Source organism: Phalacrocorax aristotelis, chromosome 1, assembly GCF_949628215.1.
Source record: "Phalacrocorax aristotelis chromosome 1, bGulAri2.1, whole genome shotgun sequence".
Taxonomy (NCBI): Eukaryota; Metazoa; Chordata; class Aves; order Suliformes; family Phalacrocoracidae; genus Phalacrocorax; species Phalacrocorax aristotelis.
This window is the reverse complement of record NC_134276.1, coordinates 80,594,576-80,622,425: the sequence shown is the minus strand read 5'-3', so window position 1 is coordinate 80,622,425 and position 27,850 is coordinate 80,594,576. Positions and strand designations below refer to the sequence as shown.

The 27,850-nt window shown below is 37.8% G+C and overlaps 1 protein-coding gene across 1 annotated transcript in view; it reads left to right on the top strand.

The window, feature by feature from the left end:
• Window positions 1–27,850, top strand: part of ANOS1 (anosmin 1) — a 150,336-nt gene that overhangs the window by 57,321 nt on the left and 65,165 nt on the right. The window contains exon 3 of the mRNA XM_075095095.1: window positions 27,134–27,196. Within this exon, the coding sequence (XP_074951196.1) occupies window positions 27,134–27,196 (63 nt within the window). The remainder of the gene's footprint in view (window positions 1–27,133; window positions 27,197–27,850) is intronic.

Below are 27,850 nucleotides of genomic sequence, written 5' to 3'. Positions count from 1 at the left end.
ATTACCTCCTGTGGACTTCATTTGAAATAGTTTTTCAGGGTTAATAAAGTACCTAGATATGACTAGATCTGCTGTTGTACTGAAAAATAATTCTGTTCCATAAGTTTGGCATTACATACATGGATTTATTGAAGAATTGAAATTTTTCTTGAGAAGAAAGCTGTAATAGTGTTAAAAATTAAAACATTACTTGCCTCTATCTGTCTTCGTAGAAGGAAGTATTTTGGTGAATATAGGAAATATTTGCTGTCCCATGTCTTTGCTAGGTGTCTGCACCAACTCAAATCTAAGCGTTATGATATTATGTAAACCAATGATGAGAGATAGGGAAGAAAGAAATTTAAGTACATGACACACTAACAGAATAGCAACCAAGGGCAACTCTGGTGGAGGGGACGTTTGTTTTCTTCTGAGATTTTAGTCCTGGTTTTGTACTGCTTTTTTTTCTCAGCTAAGAACAAGATAGGGAAGTTATTTTTAGGACACACGTGCAGGCATGTGGGGTGCCTGGTCACTAGTGTGTGCTTGGATAATACTACTAAATTCTATAATAATTTTTCATGACATCTGATCTCAGTACAACAAAGAAGGTATAGCAAATAACACAACGATGAAAAGGACTCATTATGTTCCCTACCAAGGAAGTCATGAACCCTTTTCACAGATTCTTCTGCTTATAACTATGTGTTGATTACATTTCTTTGTGCTAAGTAGGAAAAGGATTATACTGTATTAGTATAAACGGTTTTGCCAAAGTTGAAGCTTTACTGGGATATTTATGAAAAAACCAATGTATCATAATGTAATATATGCACCCTTTGGCTAGACTTACATTTTTGATTAATTCTGATCTTTTTCATTTATTTTGCATGATAACTGACACCATGATAAACTGATAGGTGTGAAATAATTCCTTCATACTTTAGCTCCTTATTTCCAGCACCACAGATAAATAAGTAAAGAGCTTGGTTCTTCTTATACATCTGAAACTACTCTAATAGATTGTTTTAGATTAGTGTCCTCTAAAGATAATAATGGTTGATGAAATATTTTAACGTTATTAATATATACTGGTCTGTTGTGAACATTTACTGTGTTGATTGTAGTGAGCCTCTGCATGGCTAGCAAAAGAGTAAACTCTTAGCAGTGTACTGGTGTAATGTCCTGTGATAACAGTTGGCACAATGGAGCCAGAAAATGTTGAGTAAATAGGTGGCCTATGAAGTATTTTCCCTACTTCTTGCACCTCCATTTAACTCCTTGCTATCCTTCTAGGTACAGTTTGGTCTTTCTAGAAATGTTCAGAAGTTATTACACAGAGTCAAGCACAAGATCTATTATACATATGTTTTAACTTTTGAGGTCAGACTAACTTAGAGTTTCTTGTTAAAGCAAGTATTGTATGCAGAGCTACCATAAAATGTAGTAAAAGTTATCTGTGATGCTATGGGGGACCTCCAAACTGAAATAAAATGTATTGTCAATCCCTAATCAGAAATGCCTATTTTCTTACATACATTTCTTGTTATATACATTTCTTGTTATATACATTTGCAAATCTAAGTTTGCATATAACCCTTATTCTTTGGTTCTTTGATATAATCAGGTTCGTGCTGATGAGCTTTCAGAGCTAGTGTTAGCATAGCCCAGGTGGGTTAGAGTGCAGCATCTCAACATTTGTCCCAAAGACAGGAAGAAAGAAGAGAGAGTTGAATTCTAGTTTCCTCTTCCAAATCAACAGAATTCATAAACCTACTATGTGCTGGTAAATATTAAGGTAGGGGTTTGTTAAGTAAGGAAGATGAGCACTGAACATGTATCCTTTTCTGGAGTCTCTCCTGAGGAGCAGGTAGCCAGTGTGAGGGAGGTAGAGCAACCAAAACCATCATCAGCTCTCAGTTTGCTGCTGCAAAACCAACACCATTTGTGATATGACCGTCAAAGCAGTATAGCCAGAAAACGAACCCTCAATAAGCTTCAGAAACACCAAGCTAATGCATTTGTCCATCATACCAGTATTTCTCCATTTTTATATACAGAATCAAAGCTAAAAATCATGTCTCATCCCCCCTCTACCCACTTGTTCTCTTGCTTTCTTCAGCTAAAGCTGTCACGTTCTGCTGTGTAAATCATCTCTGTCTTTTTAGGGTTGGTTTGATGACAGAGATGTGAAATGTTATGGAAGCATAATATTTATTTCCTATATTGTGACCCAGAATATAAAAGATAGTAATCTGGTTCATAGGGAATCAAATGCTTTATCTTATTTTATTCTGTGAAACTAAAACTTTTATACTGTTGTATGTTGCTCTTCTGTACTTCTTTTCAGCTTCAGTAAAAAACTGGCTTTCATTTTCTTATTTAAATCATATGTAAGAGAGAAAAGAGTGACAGGGTGAGTCTGAGACAAATTTAATTTTGTGTTCTGATTGAATAACTTAATACTGAAGCATCTAGTGTGTCAGCTGAGTGTAGGAAACAATCACAGCTAACTTTTTTGTATGTGTGGGTTGTGGGGATGGAGGAAGCATTTGGATAAACCCATAATGATCATGTTTCTAATCTTATTCAAAAGAAATACAGGTCTAGCTGGACTTTCTTTAAGCTGTCAATCATTCTAATGTATCTTACAACTACAATGAAGAAAAAATTGCCATCAGAAACTATCTGTAGCAGCTCTTTTGCTTTTGGGGTTAGTGTAGAAGGGTGGTTACATAATGAAATAATCTATGAAGTTGTCTGCCAAGTCTTTGATCTGTGGATCTTGCTTTTTCCTAGATGACATATCTCCTAAAATCATGACAATACGCAAAACATATTGTATCGCTCAGAAAATAAGAAGTGAAATTGGTATAAATGTTGTTGTTGCAGTCAGAGAATTTTTATTAAAATTGACTTCAAAATTCCTTTACATGATTTCCCATGTTTTCTTACTTAACAGGCTGAATTATCACAGCACTGGTGGCCTACCTAACAAAAATATGCAAGATGACAAACAAACATGAAATTAAGGTACAAATGAAACCTACGTGCCCCCTGATGCACAAAACCAGCTATAGCTTTAAGGTTTCAGGGAGTTCTTGCTGTGTCCTAAATCTCCAGCAGACTAGTGTGTTACATTTGTTTGTTCTTATGGCTGACATAATACTTGAATCTGTTTCCGCGTGATCAGGAACTTACCTGGAACACTTCTACTCTTCAAGGCATAATACTTTGTCTGGGAGCTGTACATAGGGCAATCTTCCTCCAGTCTTCTGGAGTCTTGTTCCCCATGTGGAATCGGTGCTCTTCTTTAAGATTGCAGTCTATTTGTAGCCACACATAAGCATGTCTGTATCTCAGCATACATTTTCCTTGTTGCAGCATTGTTCTGTTGCCTTAAAATGTTAGATTCCCTCTACCACATACATAAATCTTGTTAGCAGGTTTTTCCAACTGGCCAGATACAGCTGCAGAAATTGATAGGTGTGTAAGGTGTGTCAGATGAGGGCATTAAGCTAGAGGGGTAGGCTTGAGGGGAAAGGGGGAGGGAAAGAGGACTTAAGGTAAAGGCCAAAATGGTGAGCATCTCTGTTGTCATAAGACTTGACAGTTCTATTATTTTGTTCTGCTCTGTTCCTCCTCTCCAATGCAAATAAAAGGAAGGATTATATTGCCCAAATCGTGAATGGAACTGATAGGGGAAATCACATTTTGAATTCTGTGACAACTATTTCAGAAGTTTCATCAGCACTCTTACAAAAGTGCGGTGCGGTGCAGAAATACTAATACCACATATTACTTCCATCATATGATGCCTACAATTTCAAACTTCCTAAAACAACCAGATATGGGAAAATATAAACTGTTGTGCATGTGCTTTTCTATTTTTGTAATAGGAGAGTACTGTTCAGTTTTTTAAATTTTTATGACTTGTTGTGTACCATAAATCCTCATAAAAATGTAATTGTGTGTAATTTGTACACATTCAATACTAGATGTTGCGTACAACTTAACTATATAATTAATCAACGAATCAGCCTGATATTTTCTGCATCTGTTATTGAAGTAAACATATTGCAGGAGCTATGGTTATAATTTGTACATATGTACAGACAAACATGTTGAAGAGGAGGCTGGTGTGTTTCAAATTTATATAAGAGATTATTTTTCTCAAGGATTTTTCCTGTTTATTAAGCCATAAGGACATTACATCATTTGGAGTCAAAGTAAAGGGCTGCTGTAAATATAGATTAAGATTTCATCAGATATTACCAATAAACGTAGTCTAAATTGAACGTCTGGGAGTAATTCCAATTTTTATCAAATCATACACCCATTTTATAATGTTTCACAGAAAAATAACAGGAAACAAGGAAATGTAAACTCATAAGTTAAGTTTTCAACAGGTCGTGGAATTTTTAAGTGCCAAAAATGTTTTGCATGCTCAGAATCTATTGACCAAAATCCTTTTTGAATTACAAATTCTTTTCAGCTTGGATGCCTGTTGTTAGGGAAATGCAGGCTGTGAATGCTAATTTGGATTTGCTTTACCAATTAAGTACTGTAGTTTGAGCTGGACACATTTTCTTCGAACAATTCTTTATTATAAATGTGTGAATGCAACACCTATGAGCTATGCTAATGAAGTTACTATCAAGTTTAACAGAGAAGGTTAGTAATTAGACACAATATTTTTGAAACTGATAAAAAGCTCTAGAAAACTGGTACAGCTGCAAGGTTGTGTAGAAATTAATGTCTTCTGTTTTGTAGAAAAGCTTCAGAAGACACATTTTGCTGTAAAATCCTGTACAACAATTTGGCTGCTCCTTCAAAGTGATAGACAAGAACTACTAGGGCAGATTAATAAAATTACCACTTTATAGACATTTTTACAATAAAATGTAAGAATTTGCGTACAATGTTTATTGTCATAAAATTGCTGGAGTTCATTAAACAAAGTTTTAAATGTTTCATGTTTTGACATAGCACTGTAAATGTGCTCAGCTGGAAACAACAATCTGTTAATTTTTCATTGTTAAAATGAAAAACGATTTGCACTGGAAGGAAATGGTAGGACAGAATTACAACTTTTCTTCAAAAGGCAAGCTGCTTCACACCTTGAGTAAGCAGAAATACATAAAGATATTTGAACTTCTGGCTTAGACGTTAATGGTGAAAAAAAATACAAACTTGAATAAATATTTACAAAAAATGTGTTCAAACTACAGAGATGATAAGTGGGGAAAAAAGACCTTTTGTGCTTAACGTTCTCAGTTTTCAACTATTATTGTAATGTACATGATAGGAGCACGGGTTAACTTTCAAGACTCAATTAAAGCAATTATAGCCCTATTGAAAGCCTGCTGACATAAATGCAAAGGTACCATTGATTTCAATTGACTTAGATTTGAAGCCTTATTGGCTACTTGTGTTTATTGTTTTCAGTTTGAAAAATATTATTTCTGATGATAGAATTTTCAGAATGCAGTTCCTTGCCCTTCCTCTGGTTATTTTTCATTATTATTGATTTGGCCAGTATTATATCTTCATTTCTTCCTTTTTAAGCTTTTCACGGTTTGATAAAGAAATGTTCATTTACATTTTTACTGTCTACTAAAATATCAGTTTCAGGAAAGGTAAGAAATATTTATCTCTCTCCTCCAGCCTGAATTTTTCATGTTGCTGAGAAGCACTTGAGAAGCCCCTGAGCTTTTTAGGGAGAATTTCTCCAGAGTAGGCACTGCAAAAAGTTGCATGCACCCAAGACTCTTATGAAGATCCAGACCAAAGAACATGTAGTTGGGGTACAAGGTGAGACATTCTGGAGTGGGAAAAGGGAAGGGCAGCGTGCAGCCCTGCTGAGGTCTGGGAATGCTTGCTGCAGGCAGCTGGGAGCCCAGAATTGCAACCTGGTAATTTCTTCAACGCCTATAGCCTGTTGCTTTAGGAGGTGACATGTGAAATGAGGAACAAAAAGCTTACTTTGCTCCTTAGCACCTGCGCCAGTTTGACGGTGAAGTAAGAAGGCCAGAATACATGATTGCAAATGTTATTGTCCAGCCTAAAAGTGTATAAGGTTTCTGCCTGAATTAGTAACAAATTATCTCTGTCAAAGTTGATTTAATGACGAAATTTTATTTTCAGTGTGAGAATTTGGTCACTGGACCAGTCATAGAGCAGCATGGTGAGATAACTGTCTTCTTTGTATGTTTTCTAATGCTCAGGTTGCTCAAAGTTATGTCTCTGTGTATGAGACCTTGAACATGCAAATAAGGCTTTATTATTTTAGAATGCAATACTCCTTTTTTTTTGAGGATCATGGGAACAGGTCACATCTAAATGCAGAAGCAGAAGAAAAAAATTTAACTCTTCAACTTTTTTTTATCTGGTGGTCATTTTAAAATCTAAAAGTTTTTTCAGTTTAGTAAAAGGATGAGGAAAAATGAAATTTTCAAAACAGAATACATTTTGAAGTGGATTGGCCATAAGGCTGTTTTATATATTGGTTGACCTGTCAAGGGGCAGTCTTCCCTTCCCCCAGCCATTTGTTCTGCCCCACTGCCTTATGTTGACTTTGCAGTGAGCAATGAGCAAAGGGAGAGTTTCCAGTGTTGCCAGCCCAAAAGTGTGTTCACTTTTTCAGTTGAAGTGCAAAAGAGCAAACACAATGGGCAGCCCAGACAGAGCGCGAGGGCAGAACCAGGAGATCTGCCTATAGTTGATTTGTCTTTGCTGTTCTTGGAGCCTCACCTGCTCACCTCTGCGAAAGTGCTCGCTCTCTCATTATAAAGGGCAACGGAACTTGAGTCTCCTCTCACTTACACTACTCAATAGCAGGGGGGTAGGATGCCATTTTTCAACTACATCTTGATTAATAATTTTGTATGCCTCTCACTTAACCTTCACTGATTGCTTTGTAAAGACACCATCTCTAATTTCCAAACTGGATCCAATGAGTTGGAAAACACTGTTGTTCTGTTTTCGTATCACTTGATTTGTGCCTGGTTTGAATGGCTCTACAAAAAGCAATGCACTCGAAGGTAAAGCCCACAACGGGTCTTGTATTATGTATAATCTGCATAAAGTTGAATAAAGCTTTTGTATGGAACTGGCATAACTGGGTGGGGGAACAAAACAAAAAACACCCTGAAAAGCTTTAGGACATACAGACCCTCAAGCATATTTATGTGTAGGGAGAGGATGGTGTTTTTGACTGACAAAGTGTTCCTTGTGTCAGTTTTGGAAGTAGGTGCCACTGTTTAGCCTGCTTCTGTTTTCTTTATGTTTTGAATTCACTGTTTCAAACATCAAATGTCCCTATCTTCTATACTGTATATTGTGTCATAGTAGTAAAAGTTATACTTCTAAAGTTGCATTTCTGCCTTTTTTTTTTAAAAGCAAATCTGACCGTAAAACGCTATGCCATTTAGAAAAATCAGTAAAACGCTTTCATGAAGGAAATAACTTCTGGAGACTCATATAGCAAATGTGATTGATGGTCCTTCTTGGGAGCAACTGGAACAGTCTGGATTATTAATATGGCAAATAACAAACTTCAGAGTATTCCCTCTTTCTTCTGAGATGTTACATGGAGGTTTTCAGAGTACATGAAACTTAGCCCTACTTTGCAGTGGGAAATGGCAAAATGTGCCAAAACAATCCATGAAACAAATAAAATAAAGCTCTTAAACGAAAGCTTTAGCTAATAGTATTTGCAGGGCAAGTCAGTTACTTGAGAACAGTTAGTGGCAATAAATTAGTTTAAAATGTGTTACAGATGGGGCTGGCATGTTTTTTCTCTTTGACTTCTTGGGTTGGATTTATGCCTGGAGAGATATAGTAACATTTTTCAAGAACTGAGTTATAATGGTCTTTGGCTAGAATTCTTCTCTTTTAACAAATACTTTAATTGCCTTAACACCTCACCTTTGTTATGCTGTTGTCAGATCCAGGAGAGGAGAAAAATATAAAACTATATCAGCAGTTTAGCTGTATAGATTGGAGAGGTAGAGCTTTTTGATACTCCTCTAACAAAATACTCTAGGGGTGCAATTATAATGGCGTAAAAGGGCTTTTAAAGGCACAGAATCATTTGTGTTAACTGTGATAGGCTGTATCTTTAAGATCACATTATATGATACTGTAAGCTTCATCTGAATTAGAATGATGTTGTGTGTACCATGAGTCTTAGTAACCAAAGTAAAGCCTGAAATACACTCAACAAGTGTACATTTTCTAACACGGATGAAGTCCATCTTTGCCTACAGTGATGCCCCTTTTCTGGAAAGGTTCTTAGATCTAAAGTATCTTGATATAGCCATCTCTGTTGGTCATCTTCAGGCCTGGAGATGATTTCAGTAGTTACACTGACCAAGAAAAAGATGCATGAAAGGACTGAGGAAGAGATAAGTAAATCAACTGTAATGGCCATAATTTAGAAGAATATCCTTTTCAAGCTACTTTTTAATGTCTGAAGGAAAACTGTATTCATAGACGAAAAGAGCTGAAAAAAACCAGAATTTGAAATGAGTTTCTTAAAAATGCAGATGCAGCTTAGTCTAAGAGATTAAAATTAAAAAGAGGAAGATGTATTTGGACAACGAGCTGTGACAGCTGTTGTTGCTGTTGCCTTTTTTAACAATATGAATAGAAAGATTGTTTATGTAAGTGGCTTGGCCTAAACGTTGTTCCAGAGTTTGTGCCAAATACATAAACTGTTCTTAAGATACTTTGGGCCAAACTCTGTCTCCTTGGTTGCCTGGGTGGCTCCTATTGATTTTAATGAGCATTGCATATGTTAATTCAGGCACAAAATTGGCCCTGTGATACTGAATCACTGAGGTTAAACCATAAACCAGATCATTTCTCTATGAATGTGTAAGCAATTTTAGGATACTTGAAGAATACATTTGTCAGATGCATGCAAAATTTTATGGCCATTCCATTAGGCAATTGTAAAACGCAGGAGAGAGGTATTATATTTCTTCACAGTCAGACATTATTAAGATGGTTTTAATAGTCAAATCCTGAAATATTCTTCATCCTGTAGTGTATAAAAAACACTATTCAAAAAATTTTGCACTGTTCCTGAAAAAGGGTAGTTTTCATGATTTGACTTCTAGCAACTGGCATGTACAATAAAGACTACATATCTATATTATGTTACAAGTAATTCTGTAAACAGTGTCAGTATACTAGCAGTTTGCCTCTGGGCAGTGGCAATTTTACATGGTGGTAGAAAAATTTTATTTAACTGTCTTGTGGGGGTTACAGAAAAGAGAGAATTGTTTTTTATTACACGGCATCAGTTGATGCATTTGTTCAGACAAATACAGGATGGTTACCCTAAGGTGTTTACTTATTAATCTCTAGCCACTTGCCCAAAGAAATACTGTGGAAAATATAAAATGACTAAGGCAGTTTGTTTGAATAAGCAAAAAATAGTGCCTTGGTGGTTTCATACATAGACCTAAACATATCTGAGATATAACAGCAATTGAAAGTTCTATAAATTCAAATGGGGTTGAGGGAGTAAAAAGATTAAAATCTTGTTACAAATGTGACTGGTGGTGAAACAAACCGGATTATATCTTATGTCTTGTTCAGAAGTCTGTTCATGAATACTTTTCTATCTACTTTTATGACTGATTGTACATATAAGAAATATAATACAGCCACAAGATTATAAATGTCTGCCTGAAATACTTCTTACAGAAGTATTGTACTTCCAGGATTATTCTGGAATATTAAAATTCTTGGGTAAGAAATGATTTCTCAAGATGATAATCCCACCATGCTGAGCAAATTAACAGTACTTTGACAAATGGTGGGACTTGAGATTCAAACACCCAAATTTTGGATCCTATACAATTTATACATGATGGAGGTGTCCAGGCTCCCTCCACTGTCCATAGGAGTCAGTACAGTCAGTAGCCTCCAGAGAGCTACTTATCTCACCCTGTAGGAGACACCTATATTTGGTCCTCTGAATAGTTCTCCACATGCCGTTGACTGTATTGGATAGATCTAGATCTAGGCTTTCAACTAAAGGGAAGTTGGGTCCTTGTCTCACATGTAGACATGCAGCTTAATGTCTGAACTGGATCTCTCAGTAGGGCTATGTGTTGGTTTTGCTTGGCAAAGTTTTGGTGGTGGAGGTGTTACAGTGGTGGCTTCTGTGAGAAGATGCCAGAAGCTTCCCCCATGTGTGACAGAGTGTGCACCAGCTGGCTTCAAGACGGATGCACTGCTGGCCAAAGCTGAGCCCATCAGTGACGGTGGTAGCACCTCTGGGATAACATATTTAAGAAGGGGAAAAAACCTGCTATGCAACAGCAGCCAGGAGAGACGAGTGGGAACATGTGAGAGGAACAGCTGTGCAGACACCAAGTTCAGTGAAGACGGAAGGGGAGGAGGTGCTCCAGGCGCTAGAGCAGAGGTTCCCCTGCAGCCCAAGTTGAAGACAGTGGTGAGGCAGGCTGCCTACCTGCAGCCCATGGAGGACCCCACACCAGAGGTGGATGCGCCTGAAGAAGGCTGTGACCCCATGGGAAGCCTGCGCTGGAGCAGGCTCCTGGCAGGACCTGTGGCCCCATAGAGAGAGGAGCCTACGCTGGAGCAGGTTTGCTGGCAGGTCTTGTGACCCCGTGGGGGACCCACGGTAGAGGAGTTAGTGACGAACTGTAACCCATGGGAAGGACTCACATTGGAGAAGTTGGTGGAAGACTGTCTCCTGTGGGAGGGACCCCATGCTGGAGCAGGAGGGAGTGGCAGAAACAATGTGTGATGAACTGACCACAACCCCCATTCCCCGTCCCCCTGCGCCACTGAGGGGGATGAGGTAGAGAAAATTGGGAGTAAAGTTAAGCCTGGGAAGAAGGGAGGGGTGGGGGGAAGGTGTTTTAAGATTTGGTTTTATTTTCTCATTACCCTGCTTTGACCTTTGATTGTTAATAATTTAAGCTAATTTCCCCAAGTTGAGTCTGTTTTGCCTGTGACTGTAATTGGTGAGTGATCTCCTGTCCTTATATTGACCCATGAGCCTTTTGTTATATTTTCTCTCCCCTGTCCATCTGAGGAGGGGAGTGATAGAGCACCTGGTGTCCAGCCAAGGTCAACCCACCACAGGCTGTATTGTTCATTTGCATATGAACACTCAGTTCCATTTGAGCTTCTCCATAGAGTCCTGGAGCCATCCATGTGGGGCTGGCAGATGTGACAGATACCTAAGAAAAAGGTGTTTGCCTTTCAGGAGTGGCAGCTGGAGGCCGTTTGCCATATCATGCATTATACTGAATATTGGTACCTGTAAATGGGCAACTGAATTAAGCCCTAGATACCTTTCTGTCTGGGGAAATAACTTGTTTTGCCCTGGCACATTCAAAGCATGGTTCCTAATGCATTTTGTGGCCACAGAGAGTTATACATTTCCTGAAATAGATACCTGATGTTCCTTTGAACTTTGAAGATAATGTTTGCACAGTTTCCTGTCTCTATAGGTTAGGGTACCTGGTATTGCTGTAGGGGCTGCTTAGACCTCAAGAAGATTCTCCATTTTTCAAGAAAAGCAGGTTGGCTCCCCACTGTTGGTTGATCTTCTAGCAAAAGTAATTTTAATGGGAGCATAAAAGAAAACAGACCTGTTTTATCTTAATTTTTCAGTTTCTTCATGAGGTAAGACTTGGGCATTTGGGCCTAGATCCTACTGAGGCAGGGAAGACCACCTAGTTAACTACACAAGAAAATGATTTTCTTTTTTTTTTTTGAGATTTTAAAATATAGTGTTGTTCTTTTTCTGTAGCAAAATCATGGGGTATACTACATTGTCAGTAGTGCATAAGCCCTGAAGGAAAGGGTGGGATGATGGTGAGACAGAGGTAACATAATCCATGGAGAATACGAGCTCTTCTCTTCATAGCTGGAGGTCCGTGAGATTCTGTGTATAAAGCTGACACAAGTCCCTACCTACTTTCCTGTCTTTGGTAAATAGCAAGAGCAATTTCTGTCATTAGCCTGTGGTCACTCTGTCTGTGCATGACCAGCAAAAGTCTTCTCCTTTTAGCTGTCTACCTGCCTCAGCTTTCATAGTGAACTGTAAGGTTGCTGGGGGAGGATGGTCTAGCATGAATGATTCAGGAAAAAAACAGCAGTTGGGGCAAGAGGTAGACCTGTCTTATGTACTTTCTTTCCTGATGTTTGGTTTAAGTTTAACAAAGTTTAACTTTTAAAATAAAATCCCTAAAACTTTTCATTAAAACAGATAGTTATACAGAAAACAGAAAACTTGGAAGTATCCTGACTGAATGAAAAGCTGCAGTATTTGATTACAGATTAATGTACTCTCAAGGATGTACTGCGATCCTTACAGATGACTTCACATGGAAAGCTTTGCAGGACTATTTTTTCTCCACACGCCCTTTTCTATTCCTCTCATCCAGTGCCATTTTTTTCCCTTCTTCCTTTTGCACACAGTCCTCCAACATGCCATCCTACTACTACTGCCCAACCTAACCCTGTTTGTATTGAGATGAGTGGTAAAAGATGACATCCAGTTAGAGCTGCCGCAGCTCCAGGGCCCTCAGTGCAGATTTTCAAGTCAGGATTGTCAGGTTTTGCAGTTTACAATGGCAGTAATTACAGTGCAGCTAACAGGTACATGCTCACTATACAAAACCGAGCATTCTAGTACCCTTATCTAGATATGCGCTACCATGAGATTTAGGATGCCTCTGAGGAATCACAGGAAGTCAGTTTCTGAGATTGCTGGGCACCTGCAGTCTGTGGTGATTTAACCTGGAATTATGACTTCTGGTTGTGACCCTATGGATATACTTCATTAACTAGTGTTCATTTCCTTGCATATATTTACATAAAAAGGCAAGCTATCCACTTCATCTGTCAGCTTTCAGAGTGCTATGCAAAGAGATGCTTTTCAGACAGCTGGTCTCTGGGGACTTAATACCAACATGCTTCCATAATTTTACTCTCTTTGATTCCTCTGAGAGATTGCTCAAGACTCCCATTAAGATGAATGGCAGAAAGCTAGATGAAGCATTACATATCCCAAATTTCCACTTCACATTTTTTGCTGTGCTATAGCATCACCTTTATCACAATTACATTCCATTTCATTGTCTTAACATCTGCACACTGCAATAGGTTACTTAAGGATGACTAGAAGTATATTACTATCAGTCTTTCACTTTTTGTATTGTAGTCCATGACTGGAAGGATCAGTATGTTTTAATAATGTTAGAAATCAGTGGATAATTAATTAAAATAGCTTCCAAAAAAACCCAAACAACAAAAAAAAGCTACATATTCACTGAAAACCCTAGAATCCTTTTAGGAGTAATATCTAGCAGGGAATTTCATATTTAAGGAAAATTTTGCTTGCCCAGTTAACATTCTAAATTTATATGGTAAGGTAATGCAGTGATGCCTGTTTGAGCTGCAGAGGTGAACTACTACATTCATGAATGCTGAAAGCAGAATGTGTTCCTGGGGCACAGTCTGGACAGCCAAATCACCTTCCCCTCTGCCCTGGGAGTAGAAAAGGACAGTGATCTGGCCCAGACCTCTTTCCAGCTCGATTCTTCCAGCACAAGGCTAAGGATTGATTTAACAGTTTATTACATTCTATGATAGTTTAATCTAAACTATTTATTTATTAACTCAGCTGCCAGTTTGTCCCGCTTTCCTCACAACACCATCACGTCAACCTTTATTACTCAGCCTTGGAGGGAAAATGTGATAGTAGTTGTGTTTTAGACTGGTTTTATGACTGGCTTAAGCTGCTGTAAGTGCAGGCTATCAATTAAGGAGGTGTTTACACACTCCTCTCTCCTTCCTTTTTGTGCGTGTCCCCGAACCAGCCGGCTAGTTTTTAAGAGGCTACTGAGCGAGCTGAATGGGAAGTTTACTTGGCTAAAAACTGGTCACTTTTTCATCTAGGGTGCCTGTTTCAGCACATTTACGTCCAGAAGAGTGCTAGTCCCAGTACAGGACTGCTCCTCTTCTGGTGGCATTACAGATTTAGATTCGCTTATGCCCATCACGTAACCATAACCTAAAAATTATAACAACTAGAGAGACTTACCAAGGAATTTATCATGTAAGCACAGTCTTTCTTGCCTATGTGTAGCATGCATTGAAAAATAATAGGAGGGAAGGCATTTATTTAGCTACCTTTGAAAGAAATTCCTTTGAAACAAGATATCTATCTTAGGTTACTTTGTTTGACTTTTTTAAGGCATTCAGACACTTTATTATTTAAATCACAATCTTTTTTTTTTTGCAAATAATATGTGAAACTATCTATCTTTTAAAATATTCAGCAGTGTTTATTCTATGAATTGTCATGTAAACTGATAGAATTTTACTAATTTTTGTGTTTCAGTAGGTTATGTTAAGAGACATGAAGATATTACTGTGAAAAGGAACCACATTATCTCTTTTTTCAGAAGACTCAATGGATACAATAGAGTTGCTAAACATGAGACAGAAAAACATTCTTTGTGTAGTGGGAATATATTTAAAGCAAAGTTTAAAATACTTCACAGTTTCCTGTTACATTTCAGGTTTTTGTTTCTGTTGTACTTGGGATTAACAGAATTTTAACTTATATTTTTATAGAATGAAGCAACATTTCTTTTACTTATGATGCTGGTACTTTTTAGAAACATCATATTTGTTATTGCTGATCACCTTCACTGGGTTTTTTTGTGAATTTGTTTACTCTGAAATTCATAAAAATCCAAATTTCTTTTCTTTAGAACCTCCTTTTTTCCCGTCCTCTCACGTACACAAATTTGTATCATCAGTCTACTTTAGGTCAATAGATTTTTCCATTAATGCAACAAGTGAAACTCTGAGTACGCTGAAAACTTTCTAGACATGCTATTATTAGGTTGATCAGTTTATCAATGAGGCAGACAGCAAATATATTTAAAAATATTTAGGCCAAGCAACAGAATGTAAATTGCTTGGATCAGAGGAGGGAACGAATATTTTTATCAAGACAAACTCCTTTTCATTTTTCTGTTCTTTTTCCTCCCCCCTTGCCATAACTGCATGAAGAGGCATGCACAGATCCCTGCTGCCAGAGTGTGATACTTAACCTGACCGTCAAACAAGCCTCACAAAGGAAGGCTTTTCAGGTCCCCCAGTGAAACAACCACTGCATTTTATTATGGCGTGAACTTAGAAGTGAAAAGCCCTATGGCTCTTGCTGTTTAGTAATGCGGAATATGTCGTTTCTGATGGTGATGGTAGTGCTGGGAGGGAAATAGAAAGCCAGGGAAGAGAAACAAAGTAACGATTTAGACAAAGAGGGCCCCCCTTTTTTTCTGTCGTCTCTGATTGTTAGGTGGTCTATAAAACCATAGTACTGTGGTGGATACAAGCAAAAAGAACATTTAGTTGCGGCTCTTTCATTCAGAAATGTATGTGTGAATTTACAGGGCGATGTATAAGGAGAGTCATCTGCTATAAGAAGAGTTCACTAGTTTAACTCATTTATAAAACAGCAACAAAAAACTTGACTTTGCTTGGAGAGAGCAACGCTGCTCTGACAGACACTAAGTTGCATAGCAAGATGGTGTTTATAACAAGACTGTGTGTGGTTGTCTGAAGCTGCCTTGTAACAGATTGGAAGGGGAGAATGCCAGCTTGAAGAGGCTTTCCCTTGTCTGTTTGAGATTAAAAGAATCATGTTTTCTCAATGAAGATTCTGGGCATATATAAAATGTCAAAATATTTATGCTCACTTTTATTTTAAAAGTACCATGTAATCACTAAAGCAAATAGTCAAGTATTAAGAAATGAAAAGACAGTTTAGGAGAGAGGCATTTTGGAACATAAAATGGGCTGCTTCTCATAGAATCATAGAATCATTTTGGTTGGAAAGGACCTTTAAGATGAACGAGTCCAACCATAAAGTTATCCATCAGCTGATCACTATCGCTGCTGCTGAAAACAAATTGTGAAAGCCCATCTGCCGTTCTAATATCTGGAAGGGAAAAGCTGTTACATTTTGCAGACCCATAGTGTTAGCAGTAAATATTACTGTTACGTTTACTAGATTACCTTCTTTGGACCCTATCTGCATGGAAAGGGTGGCAGGGAACAGCGATCTAGAAACAGTAGGGACGTGCAAGTGGAAAGTCTCTGCCAAGTTTCTTACTCTCTAGGTTATAGATGGACTCTTGGAGAAGCTTTAAAAGCAGAAAGAAGGAGTTGACCTGACTGATCCGTGATAGATTGGTGGAACTGATGCAGACATGATAAATCAGTTTATTGGTAAACTGCACTGTGGGACTGCAGCCTGAAGGAAGAAAATTCATATAGAGAAGCAAAACTCCTACAGCTTTTTTAATTCAGGTAGTTCATTTCATTATTCATTAATATGGTAGCTACATTACTGAAGAATTCCATACATAAGCAATAGCACAGAAAAGAGCAGGAGGCACTAAGAAATGAAAGCTATTATTGCTATCAGAGAGAAGTCTATTAGAGAAGAGCTTCTTAACCTTTTTAGGCTGTGTCACTCTTCATTTGATTTAAAATAATTTATGTGCTTTACAACAGTATATATCTTGCGTGCACACTACTGCTCCAGGCTTGACTTGCTGCTTCATAGCATTTTGCCAATGCTACACTTCATTTATTGACAGGTGAAGCCTCAGAATGAGGAGATTTAGAATAAGGGCTAGGAAGAGTTTTGAAAAAAGAGAACCGATTGGCACTTGATGCAGCACATAAAAGCAAGGCAACAGAAGAATAAGAAAATGATCTTTGAGACAACAGTTTGAATAGAGATAACTGGAACAAGAATTTTAAGGCCAGGGTAGGTTGGTAGAGGAAACAAAGATGTGAGAAAAGGAGAGTGTGAAAAAGAATATTATCTCTGTAGCAAAGAAGTGGTGGTGAAATAGCTACTGCGCTGAGACGTAATCAAAATATATGTACCTGTTATAAGCATTTCAAAAGAACTTCAGGAGGATCAGAAAGTGCTGCCAGGCCATGCCACTTCTAGGCGAGAGGTTCACGTTTAAGGCTCTCCTCTAGAGAACTCATTGAGTATACAAGACAAAACAGCTTCAACAGGAGAGAGAAAGCTCCATCAAATACTTTATGTTTAGGGGATTCATCTTGAACGTAGGAGTTTTAAGTAAAATTCCATGTTTCAAAATCAGGGAAAATAAGAACTCAAAGTTGTTTTTTGGTGACTGTGTTAAGCTCTAGGCTATGAGGCAGGAAGAGGGAAGAAAGTATGTGTCCCAGTTTCATCTGCTGGTACAAAACTTTGAAAAGAACTGGTCAGGAATGAACTAATGTTTGGGAGCCAATTTTCTGCTGACATCGATGGCCATGATTTTGATTTGGCAACAAAGAACAGAAACATGAAAAGCGTCCTAGGATTGTTCTTCTGCCCTTTGAAACAAACACTTCTGCTGGCAATGTTTGACATGCCAGACAACTAAGCCATACAGATAGATATCAAGCTGTCAGTGTTGAAAGTTATTTTCACTCTAAAAGGATTGGAGTTGAAACTCCTGCATTTCTGCTACAGTGTGATAATAGAACTTTTTTTTTTTTTTTAATAGTAATTTGCTTTACAGATATTTTATGCCATAACAGTTCTTTCATTTTCAACACCTTCAGTGATTCTCACCTTCAGTACATGTACAACTTTTCTGGTACTTTTCACTTTCTGTTTAATTCTGGGAATTTACAGCAAAGGCTACATGGACTTTCCAGAATATTTGACCTGAAGTTCTTGGCAAGGGTCTTGGTCTTTCTGGTGTTTAAATGCAGGTTGTTGGAGCATATAAAGATTTGAAATGGTGGATTTTCAGAGATAAATGAGGTCAGAAGAGCTTTTTTAATCCAAATTCTTTAAACAGAGCCTCCATTTTAGGAACAAAGCCTGTAATTCTACTCTGTAAATGCAAAGGTCTGGACAGACTTAACGAATACGCTGTGACTAGCCCTTTCCTTATCTCTATTCCAGGAAATATTGGTACTGATCGTAAGTCATAGGGCTTCCTTTATTTGCTTAGGGTATTGAAAGCATTCAGTAACTCAGATTGCTAACACCTAAAATTGTGGTATTGGCATCCTGGATGTGGTCTACTGAAATGAACCGGACAATTAAGAAAAGGAGATTATTCTTCAAGTTCGTGTTTTTGTTAGATATTCAACAATTCTACTCTGGAAAATTTCCTGTACCATAAGTCCTGATTTGATATAAGAAAGTTTGCATAACTGTGGGGAGCACTAATACCTGTCCATGTGTGTGCTTTTAGTCCCTCCACACCCAAGTAAAATAAGTACACATTGACTGCATATATTTGCTATGGCATTTTAAAGTATGCTGCTTGACTTTGCAGCTAGTGAAGTTTCTCAGGAATGTTCTATTCTGCCCTGAAATAACAATTTGAATGACTAGACCACTCTCCAAAGTGCTGGTAACAGATATAAGACATTTGCACCTAAAACGGCTGTAGTTTGCTTCAGTAACTGTATGTCTAAGCCTTTTAAAAGGCTGAGTAAACAGCAGAAATCTAGTGTTTTTCTGGCTCTTTGCTTGAGTAGCAAAATAGAGTTTCAAAGAAACATGTCAGTATGCTGTCCTTCTCTTACTTATTTGGATATTGTTTTGAATAATAGTATTTTTTTTCTATGTCCTTCAGAATTTGTAACTGGAAGATACTGTAGCCATGTTCTGTGTAATTTGGTGAAGTGAAGGTTTTAGTGGTCTGTTATGAGACATTGACCGTCCCATTTGCAGCAACAATTTACATTTATTGAGACCACACTGCTTGGATGTGAAACCAGAAGTAATATTGTTTAATGCTGGGTTTGAAATGTAATGTTAAAAAGTATTTCAGTATTAACACTATGTTGAGGTCAATAAGGGTTGTTCATATCTTTCAAGACTTCAGTTCAAGGTGCCATATAGGGAAGGTCTCACTTTGTAGGTTTATGTTTAGCATATATTTGGAAGACATAATTTGCCATCTTTTTCTTAAAATATAAAAACAGTGCAAAAAATAGAAAGAATCCAATGCCTGGAAAATTATCTAAAGCAAGTGATGTGTCATAAGTTCCATATTTCACCTGCAGGTTATATACATTATCCTACTTAGATAAGAATTATTAAAAATAAACCTCAGTTGCATAGGTAATGATATGTAATGGATCTCTGTTACAGAGCTTTTGCTAGTCTTTCTGTAAGGGATACTAAATTCTGCCAGGAAATATGGCTCTCATTCCTGTTGAGTAAGACCACTGCTGGATGGCTTATATTTCCTCTTACTTTCTGACGTTAGATCTCAACACAAAATGCTGTGTTCTTATAACTTAACCCTTAGTACTTTAATGCAAAATTGCTCTGGATGAGGTCACATGTGAATTAACCAGAAAAGCCTCTTAGGGTGTTAGCCTTAGATTAATCCCAACCACTGCAGGTATACCCTTGTGTGATGTGGTATAATATTATGTGATGGTGGCCATGTGGTAGTTGCTTTTCCCTATCACTGTCTGTCCCTCCTTGCTCATGTTGGACCCTAGAGGTCTGTGCTGTTTTGTTTTACCTTACAATTGAAGAGGACCCAGAATAGTTAAGGCAGCCGTAACTACATCTCCAATAGAGACACCATTCTCGTAATTTCAGTGCCAGCCCCAGGTATTCTGTGGTTACTTTTTTCTGAGCTGTTGACTTCTGAAAAATACAAAGTGGTCATCTGTCCTAAAACATAAGGATGTACTGTCTGAATGTTGATTAGAAATGAATGATTTTTTTTTCTTTTCATATATATACTTTTATTAATTAGGATAAATTAGTACTGGCAGGTGATGATAAATTCCACATTAGTAACCTATGCCTTGTCATCTGTCACATCACAGTACATGTCAGGATGTCATCAGTATAGAACAACAAAAACTTATTATTTCAAGAAAGACTGAGAAGTGCTCCTTGAAGGGATTTTAAAGACCCAGATCACACTAACCAAGTAGCACATTCCTTAGTGACCATTTAAAATCTAAGACCTGGCATTCATTCAAAACCAGCTCTACAATTAGCAATACTTTCAGTCAGTATCAGCTGGGTTCCCAGTGTACATGATAATGTCACAGAATAAACCCAACTGTAACTAATTTAATTAAGACTTGATCCTCGAATACAAAATCATTCCTTTTTACCAAATCATGATGCTCACTGACCTGCAAGAGAGAAAACAGGCAACACAGACAGGGAACCTTTCTCTGTCATTTAACCCATTTGTTTATTCAGTTACAAGGGAAATATATTACTAGTGTTAATTCTCATGAGAATCTCTTTAACATGAACAGAGGAGTAACTCCAGGTAGCCATACGAAATGGCTATGTTACATAAAAGAATACATTTCACAGTTGTTCCTATTAGACTTTCAAAGTTTTAAAGATACTTAAACCTCTCTCAGTGTACATTAAATGTAACTGAATTTTAGGAGCTAAAATGTCAAACTGGGTTTCTAGGAAGTTGATGACTAAGTGCTCTGATGGTTCAGTCTGATAATGGGAGAGGAGAGGCAAAAGAGGCAGAGAAGCAAGAGACTGACTCTACTTAAAACTGATTTCACAAAATGGTCAGAGGCTTCTTGAGCACCGTGTATTAACCTACAAGCTAATATGACAGCTAATGATTCTGCAGTTGAAAACTCCTCTCTGGGCTCGTAGACTTTTTTGGCCTGAGGAACTGACTGATTCATTAGTGCATCTCTACCTCTAATGGTGTGTTCTAAAGAAGATACGATGGGTGCCGGACCTGATAGGCTGCACTAGCACCTGAAATTGCTCATACCAGAAGTGCTGCAGTGCCTCATCTTGGGCACTTGCTCACTAGGAAAGCTGCCCACAAGCCTGAGTGCAATACCCTGATACCATGAACCACTCACATGGACAATTACTCACGTTAAGCTTCTGAATCAATCAAACTATTGAGCATGAGCTTTGGAGAGCACTGAGAATGATCCAGTGTGAAAATGAGAAAAGAGTTTTTTGCATCACAATTCTGGATTCACTTACCTGCCTCTGTAGGATTCCTCACTCTAAGTGCCTGAAATGGTCATTGAGATTTTTGTAAGAAACATTTTCATTTTGTAACATACATTATGAAACAGTCACACCTGTGCATTCTGGGTGGGTAGGCAGCCCATACCTTAGTGCTGGTCAAAGATTTAAACTGGAGATTTAAAAAAAAATAAATAGAACAGGGATCTTTAAAAGAGTGTATCTAACTTCAATTTCATAACCAAACACCTCTTTCATTCTAATATACAGAATTCAAGTAAGCTGCCTTGAATCTGTAGAAGGAAATTACCCATCTTAAAGTGTATGAGGACGTGCATTACCACAGGAGGTTGAGAGACAAATGTATAAATAGGCTTTTATAAAATGATTTGACAAAAGTTATGTGCATTCCTGAAGTGGGCAGCCAGAGTCCTTCAGATGGATTAATTGGTCTCATCCCAAGATGCTTTTCTTATGTTTCATTGCAAATTGCTAGAGTTGTGATTCTTAACTACGTTTATACATAATTAATATTCTGCTAAATTATTTCCTTATAGGTATAGCTTTTAGAATTACACCTTGTCCTCCAAAGTGCAAAAGTACCAAATCAGGCTCATGCATCAAGTTGGAGAATCTAATTTGGTCTTTGACTCAAACAGTAATGTAAATATTGATACTTCTTTTTGGCATTAATAAATGAGATGTATCTTCTAGGAAGAGAATTTTTGAGGATTGTTTTTTGTGTGTATGGATCTTTTGGGAAAATATAATCCGGAACGAATGGGAGTTGTTTTGTTTTTTTTTAATTGATGTGCCAAAATTTTTTAAATTATAACTCTTCCTGATGCGTTTCCTCAGTTTTATAATGAGAAATAGTTTCAGTTAATACATCCTGCATCTCATGACTCCTATAGTAAAGAAGAAAAGTAGTTGTTCAAAGTGTTCAAAGGATAGTAGTATGTTCTATTACGCACTATTGCTAATACCTTATATTGTTCTACCAAGCTAGCATGCTATTAATTGATTTGGACTGGGTAAATATTCAACTGTGAATTAACTGTTCTGAAACAAAAAAAATGTGTTCTTCAGACAACTCACAGTCTAATTTTTGAGACACAGAAAGTAATAATTTCTGTTCTTATTGATTAACAGCGGATGTAGATTTTAAAAAAATCTCAAAACCAGTTATTTCTATCTTGCTGCCTGTTTGTGTCTTGCATTGTATTTACTGCCACTGTGCTAAGATTTACAGATTAAAAATCGCTTTTCTCGTGGTTCCTTTGGGTGCATTCATAGATTTAAGTGTACCCATCACAAAAATATTCTCTCTAAGAGTGATGAACCCGATATTCTCCTCTGGATTTGGTTCAATTTCTGACCCCAAGAATGTTCTCTGCTTATTGCCTGATAGTGAAAACATGCATTTTTCATGTACTTGTCTTCATGACTTGGCAGGTTCTTAGGAGACTGTACACTGAAAGGTGTTGTTTTCCTTTTTTTTTTTTTGTAACCATCTAAGTTCTATTTAATTAGATACCTTAGGGCAGCAAAACACTTAAATATGTATTGTAAACATAAATCATTAATTTCCGACCTTACTAGCAACTGGAATGGTGAATGATAATGAAAAGAATAATTGCATTCCAGCTATAACACTTTGATTCCATTTTTTTTACAACAGTTTGCATGTGACCGGGTTCCACTGTGATGAAGGAGAAAGCCTGATTAGACAAGAACATTGTGGGTAGACTCTTGTTTGCTGTTTAAATAGTTATACATGTATTCTATTCAGCTATTTAATTTAAATATAAAATTTGAGTGAATATATATCATTTGAATAAATATTTATTTCAGTACTTAAATGATGTTTTGCAATTCATTAGACTTTCAAAATTGCTGTGTTGGTGTAACTCTCTCCCATTCAGGTCAAAGGCAACATTTGCTAAGCAAAAGTGTTGGTGGACTATTTTGAAAATCCCTTTACTAACAAATGTAAATGGTTATCATCATATGCTAATCTCATAGTTGCTTTATTTATAGTTTAAAATAAAGAAGACTTCTCTAACAGGGCCCTTAACTGCAAATTTTTTAAAAATGGAATAAAAAAATATAAACCAAAGTATTTTAAAACAATAATAATCCTGCTTCCTTGAATGAAACAGTACTTTGTCCTTGTTCCTAATTTTATACAGCCTGAATATTAACAGTTCTATAGTATTATCTGATACATATATTTTCACCTATGAGTGTGCGTCCATACACACAAATTGTGAAGGATGACAAATGCTGGGCTGCTGTTTGTTAGCACTCCTTTTGGCTTTCGATGCGATTGTTTAGTACTGAATAACAACTCTGCAGCAGTCTGGATGAAGAAAGCAAGCCTACAACTTCCAGATTTAACCACAGGAGATGATAAAACAGGTGCTTTAGGAGAATTCAGTTTAGCAAGACCAACGTGATTAACACCCATCATCTTCTGAAGAGTGCCACTGGCCTATAATGACTGGTTCAACGCTGTGTTTCATACGTCTTCCCGCAGTAGAGCAGCAGAGCAACCTTTATGGTGGTGCCAGGGCAGCAGTCAGTGGTGGCTCCAAGGGATCAGTGACATCTGCCAAATGGACTGCAGGGACACCTCCCGTGCTGCTGCCCTCCTGCCTGCTGGTGGTCTGCCGTCCATATACCTAAGCTTAGCTTCTGAGTGTGGGTGGTAATGTCTGTAAGGTATTTTTTATTATATAAAGTAGAGCCAAAACCAGCTCCCAGCTGCTGCTTGGCCTAGATTCTTCCTTGTCCTGGGTAGAGGATTTCAGCATCCTTTTAACTGGCACACACATTTACACTAATCCAGAAAACCTGGATGTGTTTACCTGCTGGGTGGGAATAGTTTTCTCATGGGTGTTTTAGGTATTTCCTTGAAACTCTTCTTATTAGTGAGAAATGCTGTATGCATTCATTTCAGACATTAAGGCTAAGCTTAACACCAGTGAAATAACTCCTGTTGGTCTGAGGGAGCTTTGGGTCAGGCCTTTGCTGAGTTGCATTGAAATTGTTAGAAATGTATTATCCAAACTTTAAATTTTAAGATGTATGCTTTTTTTTTGTATGCTCTGAACACCTGGATTTAAGAAAACAGATGTTATTGCCACTAGTTCTTACTCATATTTTCTTGATTTTAATTTTATTATGCATGGAATGATACCTGTCAGAAAACCTTCAGCTGCTGTTGATGTAAGGCCTGGTTCTGCTTTTTCTTGAGAGAATTTTCAGCTTGGTGCTTGCCATGGCTAAATGGACTAAAAATGGGGGAGATCCATAATGGAGGGAGGAATGTTTTACTACATGCTGTGCAGAGCACTGCAAATTGTATTTTCTTCAGTAGAGCCATCAAGATGCACATCCATAGCAAAGCATGCAAAAGATGAGATAAAAACCCAACCCCCTTTGCAGATAAAAGATACAGCTCAGAGTGACACATGCAAATGGGATGCAAAAGTTTAACAGAACCAGGCAGGTTAAAGTTTATGAGGACAGAGAGTTCACTGGAAAGCTGAGATGTCTGGAAAAAGACAAATTTATGTACCCAATAGCCCTTCTTCAGAGCTAGCATGTATATAACACATTGGATCTGGAAGACATTTCCCTCTTCATATTCAGGAGAAACTTAATGGGGAAAAAAAGGTGTCTCTCTAGCTGAGATTATTGCCGTTCAGAGGATAAAGCTCATTAGACAGTGGGGTGGGGGGATCTCAAGATCTCAGCTGATTTACAGTTTAAGTCAAGGACTCAAAGGTGAGACCTGGATCCAAGCTTCCAGCTTTTCCAGCTTCCCACTTTAGGGGAACCTCATAACAGACTAGCTAAGGGGACAAATGCACAAACATCAGCGTTTGTGAGGTGCTCTCATCTTTGTTATTGCAAGCTTAATAACTACCTTTTTAGAAGGACAGCCATAAACTCTTCTAGTGCAAAGCTATTGGCAACATTTCTGTCTGCTAGCACTTTTTCTTCAGCCTACAGAATGGTACAGCTCCACTAAAGCTAGGCAATCGGCTTCTGCAGCAGCCCATGGTGCTGGGCTAAGCCCAATGCTCTGGGGACTCCTCATACAGCAGGTGTAGGAAGATTTTTTTTTTGTTTATGTATAGGTAACAGCATGTACTCTAATCAGAGTCTGTAAAGCTTATGATGGTGGCCTTACGTCTTGCTACATCATCTGTTTTCCTTGGAGTATTCTGAGAGCTGTCGCATTGCAGGGTGGCTGCTCAGCCATGGTTCATTTTGTCCATCTTTCCTTTGAAGTGTCTGAGTTGAGATGCCCATCATCTGTGCCTGCCCTGATGGCTGAACATGCTGGGGCTTAACTGAAAGTAGCCTGGGCTGTCCTGAGTGATTATTGAGACAGAGCGGCAGCCAGACAAGGCATCAAGTGCTGGAGCCTGCTTGTATTGCAGGTAAAGACATCCTGGTACAAATGCCTTGAACAAAACCCCTGAAGCATACAGCATCCTGGTATTTCCTTCCAGGAGTACCAACTGTTTTGCTGTAGAGCCTGCAAGGGAGGTGGTGCAGTCATCATGAACTTGGTCCTGGTTGTCATCTCAAGCCTGGATGTGCTGGTTTAGATACTCTCTGTGTGGCTGTGCAGCAGTGAAGCAAGAATTCAGAGAAGGCAAGGATATGGGAATCCTGACATCTTTGGGGATCACTGACAAAGTCTCAGTGTGGTGAAAATGTTGCCCATTTTGTCTTCACACCGTTTATACTTGTCTAATTTGGGGCTGAATCCATCAGACAGTTAGGAGAGTTGTAAAATCAGCATGACAGTGGAACTGGGCTCAAATATGCAGTAACTGTACTACAGGAGGAACAACACTCTGGAATTAATTAAACTTACTGACTTCAATGACATTTTATAATGTATCCTTCTAATTACTCTGTATACAGTACATTGTGAATTTTTAAGAACTAGGAATTCAGCCTAAAATAACAAAACATAGAGAGAGAAAAGGTTTGAGAGGTATTTTTCATTCCTGAAATATGTAACCTCCATGGCTAATGGTTTTATTCTATTTTTCAGGATGTGTTGCTAGTAAGAAAAATGCTTAACTTTTAAAAGACTGTTTTTTTCTTAGTACATTAATGATACAGTGGACAGCTGACATACAGCCTATAGGTATTCATGCTTGGTTTTGAATAGCATAAATGTATATGGATCCAATCTAGGAGTATGTACAAGAGAAACTAATTATGTAAATACTAAATTTCATGTCAAAGGCCTTTCTTTTTGGTGCAATAAGTATCTTTCCACTGTTACCAGAAGGAATAGGTGTTAACTCACAACAATGCCAGTATTTTCTAAGATAATATGTCTAACAAAGGAGTATAAAAGGTTTCTGGATGTGAGTCCAAATTTATGTTTCATCTGCAGTAAATGCTCTTAATAGTGTGATTTTTCTTTATGCTCTGTGCTGAAGCTTGATTCTGGTTTGCAGTTTGAATCTCAACCCTCTGTATAACCATTGCAGTAGAGGTTGAGGGTGAAGAAATTATAATATGGTACTTGAAATAAAGTGGTTTTGCTAACAGACCAGTGAGCATTGTCAATTTATACAGGAATAGTGATTAAACCTCTGCTGAGTTTACTCCATAGTTTGATGAAATAGTTTCTCGCTTGGGCAAGTTATGGGTCCGCCTAATCTTAACGCTGATCAGCAAGGAGAAGATTTAACTTTCTGTAGTTTAGAATAGTGCTTTTGACATTGTCTCTCTGATCCAGTGACACAGTGTTAAATGGTATTAGGACCTAGATTCAGTAAGTCGGAAAATAGGATGACATATAAACAAGTGAGGCAATTGCTTTGTACTGTAAGAAATACTGAAAATATTTCTTGTAATCTACCATGGCTTGGCATGACCTTGCTCTGACACCATGACTCAATGACACAATCTTATCCTCAGGAGAAGTGGATTTTTAAAGCCTATTATTAACTTCCTATGGGCCAAACAAACAACTGGAGAAGAAATGGGGTCATTTGTGGTTGTTTATTTCTTTCTCTTCCTGACACTTCTCTGCCTCCTGATTCTTCCTAGTGCCTGGAGCCCTGCAAAGAGTCCTGGGACCTGAAGAAAAATCATTGCCAAAGCTTCTGTGAGGTACGTCAGCCCAAGGGCACTCTTTCTCACTTTGTTCTAGCTGTCTCTTTCATTTAAATTATTAGCTTCAAGGAGACAGCTAACAAACATGGGATTTTTACAGCATTTGCCTTCATTTGAATGGATACACATATAACAGTTTAGCAATATAAAGTTTAAAAGAGAAGATTTCTTTTTTTTTCTGACCAAATGATTCATCTCAACTTGAAGTTTTAAGACTTGATCCAGCCACACTTACATAGCTTCTCTCAGAAGGTGCTGTTAAATCCCTCTTGCAGGATGCTGTTTCTACCACATGCCCTTCCATCTTTTCTGGCCATGTGTAAGAAACAGTATCTTTACTTAAAAGATAAAATGTCATTGTGTGAAAATCCTTGTGCAGGGTAGCTAGAAAAGATGGCTTTCCTGTATGTGAAAATCAATCTAATTTCTAAAACGATATCTCTCCAGGAGTAACTGGACTCCTAGTTCAGAACACTACTATCAAAATACATAATTATTCAGGAGCAAGTGTTTGGAAAACTGTTTCTGAGTCATGTGTCAGAATAACCTTGTGAATAAGCAAACCTGGATCAGTTAAACTAGTACAAAAAAGGACATGGTTTTATTGGATTTAAAACATGGCTTTGCGGAGTTTGTGGAATTCAGCTGTTA